This window comes from Rousettus aegyptiacus, unplaced genomic scaffold (genome assembly GCF_014176215.1).
Source record: "Rousettus aegyptiacus isolate mRouAeg1 unplaced genomic scaffold, mRouAeg1.p scaffold_m13_p_3, whole genome shotgun sequence".
Lineage (NCBI taxonomy): Eukaryota > Metazoa > Chordata > Mammalia > Chiroptera > Pteropodidae > Rousettus > Rousettus aegyptiacus.
In genome coordinates, this window is record NW_023416306.1 from 71,714,677 (window position 1) to 71,727,490 (window position 12,814).

At 43.3% G+C, this 12,814-nt stretch overlaps 1 protein-coding gene across 5 annotated transcripts in view; it reads left to right on the forward strand.

The window, feature by feature from the left end:
- PTCH1 (patched 1) overlaps nucleotides 1-12,814 on the forward strand; it is a 69,358-nt gene that overhangs the window by 40,519 nt on the left and 16,025 nt on the right. For all 5 annotated transcript variants that reach the window (XM_036238789.1, XM_016159474.2, XM_036238788.1 and 2 more), the window contains 5 exons: nucleotides 2,956-3,074; nucleotides 3,720-4,122; nucleotides 4,532-4,841; nucleotides 9,528-9,670; nucleotides 11,750-11,933. In XM_036238789.1, coding sequence (XP_036094682.1) covers nucleotides 2,956-3,074; nucleotides 3,720-4,122; nucleotides 4,532-4,841; nucleotides 9,528-9,670; nucleotides 11,750-11,933 — 1,159 coding nt within the window. The remainder of the gene's footprint in view (nucleotides 1-2,955; nucleotides 3,075-3,719; nucleotides 4,123-4,531; nucleotides 4,842-9,527; nucleotides 9,671-11,749; nucleotides 11,934-12,814) is intronic.

Below are 12,814 nucleotides of genomic sequence, written 5' to 3' on the forward strand. Positions count from 1 at the left end.
CTTAGGAATTTTCCCTGTTGAACTTTTCCAATTTTGCAGCCTAACCAAAATATATAGAATTTTTTTCCCCAAAGAAACTGCCTCACAGCTCCTTGTCAGTCTCTATCCATCTGTCCAAATGCCACCTCCATACCAGAAAGCAGTGGCACTAGCTGTAATTCTTTGGGAACCAGTACCCTACACTGGTGCTTTGCTGGTAACTGAATGGTGTTTATTCTTCAGTGGAACTCCAGGAACAGAATGCCTTATTGTTCCATGTGGTCAGAGGGTTTAGATGAGGCCCCCCCCCCCCCCCAGGCAAGGCTAGCTTGTCTTGGTGCTCTGCAAGTGTCTCAGTGGGGCCACCATAGATGCTTTGCAGAGAATGGGACATTCCTTTGAGTACAGCAATTAGAGTTGATTGACAGCTCATGATCCTCCCGAACATCTTCGCAGATTTACTTACAATTTCTTAAACTCCTGTTTGTACTAGTGGTGACACTTCTCCTTTATTGAAAATTCCTTTTTGTTTGTGTTTACTGTTTTGGTGCATTTTAGGGGATATTGAGGTTCCGTTATTTTCTCATCAGAAAATGTTCTCCCTGTGCATGTAATAAAGCATTTGACAGTGAGTTTAAATGGGATACTGCTTTGGGTTTCTTCTCTCATTGCTCCATTTCCACCAAGAGACAGAGCAAGATGCCCTTCAGATTTCATTGTTGAATGACACTGTGTCAGATACCTACCCCCGCCCCTATGGAAAGTATCGGTGTCATTCTGGCTGAAATACCTGGGCCGTGTGTGTGTGTGTGTGTGTGTGTGTGTTTGTGCGTGTGCGCGTGCGCACACACGTGTGGTTTGTCTTTTCACAGTCTCTGCTATTGTCCTTAGGAACTTTTGTTCAAATGGAGATACCCAGTTTCTTGTCTGCATTGCACTCCTGAATTCTAAATGTGGCTATAGTAATGAGAAAAGTCAAAAAGATTCCATCCATAGGATTAAGTTTTCCTGGAAAATCTTGAGAATCAGACCCATTCTTCCCAGCATCCCTACTGTCTGCTTGATCAGGAGTCTCAATCCCGCCCGTGGCCCTCCCAGAAGTTGTGCAGATTTAACAGGTCTCAATTGGACTGAGAGCTTAGTTAGGCATTCAGGCCTGCTGTTTGAGTCCGATGTATGGGTAACCTCCAGCAGGTGGCCTTCCTCTGCTTCACCAGGTCTTTATTAGGTGATAGCATCAAAAGCAATGCTAGTGTCTGCCTCTTAGTTGCTGTAAGAATCGAGTAAATTATGTGTAACTATCTGATCTCCTGTGGCTCCTCCTTTCTCCTTTCTGTTCCCAGAGTAGAGTTTTAAACCCAGCAGTGCTGAATGGCTTGTACCAGATGACACTGCCTTTCAGATTCCCTCCACAAGGCACATCCTTCCTCTCCTGTCCTGCCAGAGTCTTTTTTGTCTTCTACATTTCCCTGAGAAATCCCCCTTGACCACGCTCCTCAAACCCACCCCACCCTACATGCACCCCCACCTGCATGCTCTCTCCCTTTTCTGAGCCACTGTATAACTCTGTACTTGCTTTTATTACATTTGTCAGCCTGAATTGTAATTTGTTTATTAGATCTGGCTATGTCAGTCTTTGAGAGCAGGATTTTGTCTCATTTTATCATTGTGTCTCCAATAACCAGCACAGTGCCCTGCCTTTTGTCTCTCAGATAAATCTTGTAGTCAAAATAGCATTTTGCTTATTAATGTAAGCATATGGGTCAGGTTTTTAAAGTATCGAGTGGCAAGTGAATACATTCGTATATTGGAATTGGTGAGAAATTTCATGGCAGACTTCTAAAGAAGAGAGGGGTCAGGCCATATTTAGAAGGAACCTCTTGGTTATTTTTTGGCTTTGTTAGACTTGACAGGGAGTTAAGTATCGAAAGTCATCTCTCCAGAACTCATGTTTGCACCTTGAGCATAAGTTCAGTTCCTATATAAATCCCTTTGTGGAGTTGTCCTCTGCAGAATTTTGTCGGGTGTCAGTTATAATCAAGTTTTCTTCTTGCCCTGAGATGAGTGCCCCAGTTTGTGAACGTTTTAGAACTAAGCAGTTCTTTGGAAAACCTCATGAGAGGTTATAATTTTCAAAAAAATTGTGATGATTTCCTGGTTGCTTAGCATTCCAGTTGCATTTTTTTATTGTGCTGCTTCTCTCCATGCCTTTCAACTGTCCTCTGCTGACTTTCCCTGTTAACAGCCCAATTGTGTAATTTTTACTAGGTCAGCAGGAGATTTGCCAAAGCACTACAGAATCTACCCTGTGTTTATTCTAGGTTATGGAGTGACTTTTGAATCTGTACTTATTTATTCTGCATACTATAATCACACACAGGAATTTCTTTCTGCTTAACTCTCCTTGACCTTTTATGTTACTGTGCTCACACCCCACAAGGCTGCTCCAGAGGCTATTTGGAATGTGCCTATTAAAAACCTCAAGGGACGTGTTTGAAATTTTATTTCATGTTTTAAAGGTGACATTTTGATATGCTCAATCTACGTTATATATAAATTTTCTTAACTGTAAAATTAGGGCTGCATGAACTCTTAGAAATGCTCTGAGAGGGAAATGTTCCTTTTTGATTTAAATGTGAAAACATCTCAAGTATCTTCTCTGTCCTGCCTTTGCATCTTTGTCTGGTTGGGTTGCTAGCAAGATGCTAGTTTAGTTCCTATATATTGTTCCTTACAGGTTCATGGGGTTATTAGCAATGGGAAGGAGCAGAATGATGGGGGCCTAGTCCAGTCAAATGGCCTCTTACTGATGAAAGAGAAGCAAAGTGATGAGAAAACGTTAACATTTATTTCAAGTTTAAACACTTCAGTAGGGAAGTGAAAGAATGATATTTAAAACACCTTTATTTTCCAAGAATTTTCTGGGAGGAAACATATAGCTGACCTCTACATTTTTTTTTTTTTTCCTGCTCCTAGGCGGCTGTCGTAGTGGTGTTCAATTTTGCTATGGTTCTGCTCATTTTTCCTGCCATTCTCAGCATGGATTTGTATCGACGTGAGGACAGGAGATTGGATATTTTCTGCTGTTTTACAAGGTAATTTTCTGGCTGCAGTGGCCCTCATTTGTTGGGTACAGAGTGGTAGTGTTTAGAGAACATTAGTATATAGACTTGGAAGGAAATGCACTTAACAAAATATGATGGAGGCAGGGAAGATAATGGACAGAGGATGCGTCCTTACGGGGTGGGGGGAGATAGCGGAATCACTGGGGTCCTCCACTCCCCTGACTGAACATTCTCGCAGCCTGGTGGTTATGATACCCCTGGTTTGTTCATTCTTTAATGAACCATTACTCCTCATTGTTGGGTTTGTGTCATATCTCTATGGATTAGGGCAGAACAAAAGTTGAAATCCACCCATCAGGGAAAAATATAGCCCTTTGGGTGTTTTTTATTTTTTCTTTTAAGGAATTATGCTTTGATGGGGTTCCTCAGCATGTACCTTAATTTTGTAAGCCAAATTCAGCATCAGCCTTCCCTTTGGCCTCCTCTGACTTATTCGTGTCTATGTCCAGATAGAGAAATCATGTGATGTTTGTGGAGTTCAATGGTAGGCTATTTCTCTCTTACGTCAGAGCTGTGTAAAATAGATGTTATCAGTCATTGCCAAAAGAAAAAAAAAGAAAGAACACCATTTCCCCATTTGAGTAGGCCATTGCAACACATTTTCCCCTCTTTCAGCCCCTGCGTCAGCAGAGTGATTCAGGTTGAACCTCAGGCCTACACGGAGCCTCATGATAGCACCCGCTCCAGCCCCCCGCCCCCCTACAGCAGCCACAGCTTCGCCCACGAGACACAGATCACCATGCAGTCCACAGTGCAGCTCCGCACGGAGTACGACCCACATACACATGTGTACTACACCACCGCTGAGCCGCGCTCCGAGATCTCCGTGCAGCCTGTCACCCTGACACAGGACACCCTCAGCTGCCAGAGCCCCGAGAGCACTAGCTCCACAAGGGACCTGCTCTCCCAGTTCTCCGACTCCAGCCTGCACTGCCTTGAGCCCCCTTGCACCAAGTGGACACTCTCATCTTTTGCCGAGAAACACTATGCTCCTTTCCTCTTGAAACCAAAAGCCAAGGTAATCTACCCAAACAGAATATTCTTCCTGTCTTCATTGGGTAACTGAGCAGGCGCCTTTGGAATTCGTCAACTGTGATACATTTCAGTTCTCCTAAGGAGTTAGTCCATTGAGAGTGGGGCCATTTCAATGAGCTCATCTACAGGAATGAATCCCTATGTAGCAAGTGTTTCTCTGAATTTAGATCAACTCCTTGCATTTTAAACATTTTATTCTTCAGGAGGTTGTTTAAAAATGTGGTTAGTACGATTTTATGTTTTCCCCTCTGGGAGAACAATCCCTATGTGCTACGTCAGGGCCAGAGTGGTGGTAAAAGTGAGGCGTGTTTAAACCAAACAGCTTTGTTTTGTCAAGAGAGAATCAGTTATGTCCCTTGGGGTCTGACCTTGTGCCTCTTATTCTGTTGCAGGTCATGGTGATCTTTCTTTTCCTGGGCTTGCTGGGGGTCAGCCTTTATGGGACCACCCGAGTTCGCGACGGGCTGGACCTTACTGACATTGTGCCTCGGGAAACCAGAGAATATGACTTTATTGCTGCACAGTTTAAATACTTTTCTTTCTACAACATGTATATAGTCACCCAGAAAGCAGACTACCCGAATATCCAGCACTTACTTTATGACCTTCACAAGAGTTTCAGTAATGTGAAGTATGTCATGTTGGAAGAAAATAAACAGCTTCCCAAAATGTGGCTGCACTACTTCAGAGACTGGCTCCAAGGTAAGACACTGCTAGAGGGTGTTCGTCCTTTGTAAACGTACACCATTTGGTTTGGTGCATTCAGCTTCTACAAGTTCCTTTTGTTCACTTTATTAAAGTGTTAGATTATAATGTAACACTGACATGTTTCATTGACTCCTAAGTGTTGCTTAAAATTCTTTTGTAGGCTGTTTCTGGGGCAGCCTCCCAAAACTGGCTTTTACCTATAAAACGATGCAAACAATTCGTTGGGTGACTCAGGAACTTCTGTGAGAATTTATGAGTGCACATTAGGAAATGGGAAAGTGTTTTATAAAATATAGAGCTAGATACTTCTAGTGATCTTTTTTGGCGGGATGGTGGCTAATTTGGTCACCAAGTAAAAACAGTGTTGATGGAGTCTCTAGGCTGACTCACTGCCAAAGTATAGCTTACTACACCAGTAGATTTTGCATGATTAGTGAATATAATTTAAAATTCTATATTTTAACCATCTTGATTTGACACAAAATGCCATGAAATAAACTTATAAATGCTTAATCACAGGGTTTTATAAATAATTAAATTCTTCTTTAAAATGCCCTTTGTTAGCTTCTTACCTTGCTCTTAGAAACATTTCTAGGAAGTAGTAGTCAACTGCAGAAAAAAAAAAAAAAAAAACACTGAATTTGCTCCTAACTGCTGACTGAATATGAATGTATTCAGTGATTCCAAGAACATCTGTTCATTTATTCCATGTTGACACATGCGAAGTGAAGTGGAGAATCAAGATAATTATCCACACAATTTAAGCAAAAATGCTGTTACTGAAATATCCAAATAATTATGGCCCCAACATTTTTTGGCTTAAGTTATCCAAATGATTGTCTTAATTTCCCACTTAATTAGACTTGTTTAAACACAAATTTAAGAGCCTTTTTTTAGTCTTAAGTCAATACACTTGTATGTAAAGATTAAGCAGCCAGTTTCCCTGTAAGTTTGCATGAAATAGTAAACAACTTGAGTTCGATTGAGAATTGTTCAGTGCAGGTTCTGGCTTTGACTTGTGTTCTCAGAATTTTGTTCATTACCTATATACCAGATTTGACCTCTTCTTTGAGGAAATTGAAGGGAAGTACATATGTGATATTAATATTATATTTAACATGCTCTGGAGATTAACTTGAATTTGTTCCAAGTCTTATTTTTCCCTATAGTTTGGGAAGCAGGTTGTTTTTTTGTTTTTTGTTTTTTGTGTTTTTTTTTGGATAATGAGTCAAAAGAGGACCAGTTGAGAGATTCCCTGCTTTTTATTTTCCCCTCATTGACCAAAGACATGCAAATAACTTCCCACAAATGACAAAGAGATGTGCAGTGCACTGCCAGCGTCCGAGCAAAGGAGGGTTATTGTGGAGTCATGTCAGTGTCTTCAGCCATCCTTTTGGCATGTTAGGCAGAGCTTGGGAAGGGGACTGAGGATTATTGTCTCCAAGCAGTGCAGAGCGCTAACCTTTTATAGTGTATTGTAAATTATCCCTGTGCTTTCATCCTTTGAAAGACTTAAAGCAGTTGGACTTGAGAATCTTTTTAAAAGGTGCGTTTAGACCGTGTTTTGATTGCTAAGTGAACAGCACCTATGTAGACCAAGTGAGATTCATTTAATGCTCCCCAGTCAGGGTCCCAGCCAGCCTTAGAACTAACTCTACATCTGACTCGTAAGAGGTCCAGTAGAGCTCTGTACACAGAATGGCCAGATACCGGCACCATTGGCTGCCGAGATGTATTTCAAGCCTGTCGAGTGGTTGATTTGGTCCTTGAACATTTCCTGCAAAGAAGCAGTTATCCTTGAATCAGCTTTCCTTCAAAACATTTTGTGTGGTTGTTAAGTGATAGATGGGACCCTCATTGGTTTTTAATGGAATAACCTTTTAAAACCATGTCATCTCACTGGTCTTTATCAACATTTAAATAGGTTGGGGATTGGAGGTTGGACTCATATAAAATGGCACTATGGAAATTATCCTCCATTTCTTCTTTAAACACACACGTAAATAAGATCAAGTTGGAGATAAAATCCACACTGTGCATGGTGTTTGTATTTTACACTACTTATGCAAATGGAATTTAATATTTTCTTCTTAGAGTCCCATATCAAACAAAATTTGGCAATTGGGATAATTAGCTCAGAACTTTTCACCAGGAAATAATTTTTAGTATTAAATATTTAAAATGAGAGAAGTTCTAGCTAGAACTTTTCATGTTTTGCTATAAAAGAAGTGTGCACGTGTTAAATTATAAAATGTTAACTAAGAGGCAGTGGAAGCGAATCCTTGTCCCTTGTTTTGTGTCCAGAATCATATATTGTGTATGCCAACCCATCGTTACTTAATGTTTTGGTAATTGGTCAGAAAATAATATACTAATTATAAAAACTTAACTTTTTTGTAAAGTCAGTGACTATTTCTCCTTCATTCTTGTAGTCCAAGTAGAGCGAATGTCGTATGGGGGCCAGCAGCAGGGATGACGAATTGACCTGAATTGTCAGCAGGGCAGACCTTTCCAAATTGGATCTTTCTTCCATCGTTTTGCTCTAGGGTGTCCCAAAAGTCTTAGTGCATAAATATCATAAAACTGCACTCAAGAGTTTTGAGACTCCTTGTTTGCCACCAGACATTGTTGGTGCCCAAATTAATTCTGCTTATCTTATTTGTGTCTTTAACAAATCCTTCCTGGTGTGTTCAGGGCAATTTAAAGCATCAGTGTTTCAAGCCAACTCCAGAATCAGGGTGCCCGGGCTCAAAGCTTAGCTCTAACACTTGCCTGCTTGTAGTCTTCATTAAGTGACTGTACTTTACCAAGCCTTAGTTCCTCGTCTGTAGGTGGGAGTGATAGTACTAAGAGGGCAATCTCATAAGGTTGTTGTAGGAATTAAACAGGGGTAATCAGCGTAAAATGCTTAGGCAGCACAGTGCTCATATTAAGCCTGAGCTGCTCCTTAGCATTAACAGGTCAAGATGGAAAGGGTTAAAGTACCATGCAAGCCACAAAGCGATGAAAATTCTATAATGGTGAGGAAAACAGACCAGGCCTCTTTTTTTAGGGGGGTGGGGTTGTTTTCCCTCTCCTGTTTATTTTTTTTTCAAAAACAAAAAAAAGGGGGGGCTTTAGGTAATAAAATAACATCTGTTCAATACAGCTTGTTGTGTGTATGCCTTGCCATGAAAAACAGTCTGAGCTTTGGGAGCCTGCCGTCCCGGTGGTCTCCCCGCCTGCCACTCCTACATGCTCACCCCCTAACAGGGCCTTCTTTCACCACCGAGCCCACAGTCCTCATCCCCAAATTGTTCGTATAAAAACAATGCCCACAGCAATGTCGGAAGGAAGGTTTAGTTTAAAGAGAGAGACAGAGAGGCAGGGTCCCATGCTCCCCACACACATACACACCACTTTAAACCCCAGGAAGCTTAACCATTTTGATCACTAATGGAACCCATTTTGGCGGGAGGGAGTGTCTTTGAAGTCACTTGAGGCATATTGTGGAATGAAATGAACCCTTCTCCTTACTGGCCACGTCTAACCTATGCATGTGCAGCTTGCTCAAAAGATGTGGTTTCCTGAGCTACTGGGGCTTGTGAGCTCTACTTGGGAGGTGATTTGGGGCGGGGGGGACCAGGGCGATGGAAAGGAGGTGGGGGTGTTAGTGGAGAATGTGTGCACACCGGGATGGTTCAGACCCCAAGGCCAGGTCACCAGGGCCCTGTTTTCTCTTCCAGCACGCTTATCTCTTTACAGCTGTAGCCAAACCGTCAGGTCTGTAATGATGGTTTTGATTACAGAGGCCAAGCGCAGCTGTGTGTGGTGGGCTGGTGGGCTCGCCCATCCCCCAAGCCCAGAAAGCTCTTTCCTTCCCCTCCCCAGGCTTGCGGTTTGTCATCTGTTCTCACAGAGCCCCCTTGTATTGGCCTGTGGCTTCCTGTTCTCAATCTGATCCAAATTTACCCTGTGAGGTATTTCCCTGCACACACACGCGTGCACAAGCTCCCTGCCTGCCCTCTCCCCCGCACTCCCTCTTCTGAGGAAGGGTGGCAAAGAGGAAGAGAACAGTCGAGAGTGAATAGGTGTTGGCTGTGATCTTTACACAACCTGGCAGCCGATCCCACAACTTGTATTAGCTCCACAAGTTGAACAGATGGAACAAATTGACAGAATCATGTTCACCCACCCTGCGCTCGAAGCAGCTGAGTTGCTGTTTGAAGTGGGGAGTTTGAATGTGTTCTTCCCCCTCCCAGTAGAATTCTGGTTGCATTGAAGAGCCCTTGGCTCAGCACCTGATGGTGGCATGACACAGTGAGCCTGGTGTGTCTTCCTCGCCCAGCCCACCTGCTCTCTTATGCTCTCTTTTGCTTTTTGGGGGAATAGTTATGGAGAAAAAGGAGGGTTTTTAGATTTTATTTTCTGAGGTAAAAAATGTATATTTGTTTTCTAAAAACAGATATTCCCCCCCACTTCTTTCTTTGAAGCAATCAATGGTCATTAGCAACCTGAAGTTTATTCATGAAAATCTAATAGTATCGCTTAAACTTGAAGTCAGATACAGTTAGAACACAGAATGTCCTGGTTTGCTGTCCCACACCATCCCGTCTTGTTCTCAGTCCTCAGCCACCTCGTTAGGACCAGGGTCATTCCCATGAGGTGTTGTCATGTATTATGCACACTTGCATTTTTTAGGACTTCAGGATGCATTCGACAGTGACTGGGAAACTGGGAAAATCATGCCAAACAATTACAAAAATGGATCAGACGATGGGGTCCTTGCCTATAAACTCCTGGTGCAGACTGGCAGCCGCGATAAACCCATCGACATCAGTCAGGTACGCTCACTGCCCTGCATGTCAGAGGGCACTGGTGAGAGAGCTGTGGGGCAGCTGCCATATTGAAAACTGGTTCACAGGCTACAGACCTAAGCCATTGGGGGCCGGAAGAACATTCAGTTGGCTCTAATTCACCTTATCCCACCAGCTAATTGTGTGCCCACAGGCAAGCCAGACAGTTCCCCTTTGCTCATCTGTCAGATGGGGGCAAGTGTATTACTTACTTTCAGAGCAGTTGTTAAAAAGTATAGTCAAGGCTCTTTTTGGTGGTAGAGGTACTGTATTGTGTTCTTTTTGAATTCAGGTTTGAATTCTAACATTTGCTACTGCATTGGTCTGGGTTGTATTCAAATGTGAAAAAATGGAGTCATTAGGTAGCTGTCATTTGAATGAGCAGAATTTGGGGCGGATGTATGGGTTAGGAGATTGGAGAGGTGATCAAGGATGAGAGCATTTGTTGCATTTGATTCTTTTGGGTCACCCTGGCCCTTGGGGTAGAGAAGGAGAGAACAGACAGCTCGCTCTGTCTTGAACGAGACTTACGGAAATGCAGATCACTGGAATCTGCGTAGACTCACCGGTGGTTCTACACACGCCCCTTAGTAACAAGAGCTGTTTCCATTTGGTAATCGTGCTCCACCTGCATTTGTGCCTTTGCTGTGACACTTTGATTCCAGGATATCCCTTTTGATTCCTCTGGCATGTTGGGGAGTGTGTTTGGACCCTTTAGATTTCAAATGAATCCAACACTACTTACTACTGGCTTCCCCAGATCCTGTTCCCTCTGCTCTTTGTAGGTTACTTGCTTCACCTTCAGGCAGAAAACCGTCATGCTAATGATCTTCCTAGCAGCTCTGTTTATTGTCTCCCCTTTTTTGCTGGCATTAAAGGTGACAGATTTACAAAGTACATTGTTCAGAGTTATTATGGAGTGTGAACTCGGTTTCTTTACGGCCACGTGCACCATGCTGTCGTGTTTGACCAGGATGTGGGCAGAGGAGCCTGTCTGAGAGATAGCAGGGCACACCCCAGGGCCTGCACTGGGCTTCAGGGGCCAGGGACGCCTGGGACAGAAGTGACTGGGCCGGTCTCCCCCCCACTCCCCGTCATTTCCTCTGCCTGGGAGGGAGAAAAGGGTGCCGCATGCACGGAGGCCATGAGCTGTAGTATGCAATTCCAGAGACGGCTTGAAGACATACAGTTGTTACATATCCTGTGGATTAATTGAATCCAGATCTCTGAAATTTAGTTCCCTCATTCTCCTCTATTCTCTTTTCTTCCTTCACTCTTTCTCTGTTAACTGCTGTCACTGGTGTTTTTCATTTTGTTAAAAAAGACCAAAAGCATTGGAACCAGGCCTGAACCTAAAGTAAACAGGAAAAAAATATACGTGTGTGTCTGTGTGCCTGACAGTGTTTTTCACCTAAGCAGTGCCCACAAAACCTTTTAGAGGGAGCATAGTATTTGGCCAACATAGGATGTGGCATCCGACTTGTGACCACCTCTCTCAGAAATAAGATTACCCAGAAAGACTGGCTGTGTGCCAGTCCCCTCCACTTTCTGGCGATGGGCATTTTTTGAGTACACAGGTCATAGGAGTCTAGTGTTAGCAAAATTTATACAGATGTTGTTTTATTTTTATAGCTCTCCTCCATTTACTGGGTGGCATTTCCTTCAGTGTTAACAGCAGAGGTTAACTGCACACAGACGTGTATGGGGATTCTTGCCAGGTTTCCCCCACCCCCTTCCCCTCCTATAAATATGTTTCTCCAGATTGTTCATTCTCTGCCTTGGCTGCAGACAGTCTTTTAGCATTCAGATTTAATTGGTTCAGTCGATTCCCCAGCCATCTGCAGAACTGTGTGTGTGTTATAAACACTCCGGTTTTTGCATCCTCTGATCAGTGTATTTTGAAAAAAGCCAAAGGTATTCTTATGGGAATTTTCTACACTTGCAAACAGTGGGCATTCTAGTCTTTGTTATAAGTGTTGTACAGGGCTCTGCCTCTTCTCTCCCTAAGCAGCAGTTTGTTTACCCCAAACCTCTTTTGAAAGGCCTCCGTTCTTCCCATTTTTGCAGTTGACTAAACGGCGCCTGGTGGATGCAGACGGCATCATTAATCCCAGTGCTTTCTACATCTACCTGACCGCTTGGGTCAGCAACGACCCCGTGGCTTACGCTGCCTCCCAGGCCAACATCCGGCCTCACCGTCCTGAGTGGGTCCACGACAAAGCCGACTATATGCCGGAAACCAGGCTAAGAAGTAAGTAGCCTCCATCCAGGACCCGAGAGCTTATGGACTCATCCAACCCTGTTCTTCCAAGCTCGGTCACAGCCCTCATCTGCTGACGCTGCCCAGGGTTCAAAAGTGTAAACAGAACAATCTACTTCATTTTAGCTTAAAACTCTAGGAGACAGATGAGGATGTGTAATGGAATACAACCCGTGCTCGATCACATTGAGAAATAAGACTCTCTAATCTCCGTTTGTAGCTTTAGCTCTAAGACGTCCACCAGGCATCTCTCTTTAATGCCAGCTGTTCCCTGTGAAAGCTGGGGATGCCTCCAGGTTGAGTGTTATTTTACTATTGCAAAGTTTTATCGCTGGGGATTATATATTTATCTTAACTTTGTCAACTCTGGTGTTGAAGGGATTTTTGGCAAGTTGGGTCATTCCTATAAGCCATCAAGCACCTGTACTCTGTCAAAGCTGTTTAAACTGGAACAGAAAAGTCTGTATACAGCAGCATCCTCTTCCTTTCACCTCTCTGCCCTGACTTTGAAAGGTGGTTCTGTGTGGATTTAATTTGCATTTATGTTAGTGATATTAGTAGCTTATACCTTGGATATGAGGCTGAGGGAGGACGTGAGAAAGAAGACGGGTCTCTTTGCAAACATGTCTGGAGAGCAAGCGGGTTGTGTGTCCCTGTATCTAAACCCCAGAGCCTTGTGGCAAGCAGCCAAGGCTTGTCTTAATGAAAATTTATAGTTGAGATTATAATAGGGCAAATCATGTTTAGCAAGTCAACTGAATGACCCCAAAGGGTCTGGAACACACAACGGCAGTAACTAAATGCTCGTTGTGTAAGGATTTCTTCCCCTGCTGCTGAAGACTTAGCATTGCATTAAAAAGGAGGCATGGAAG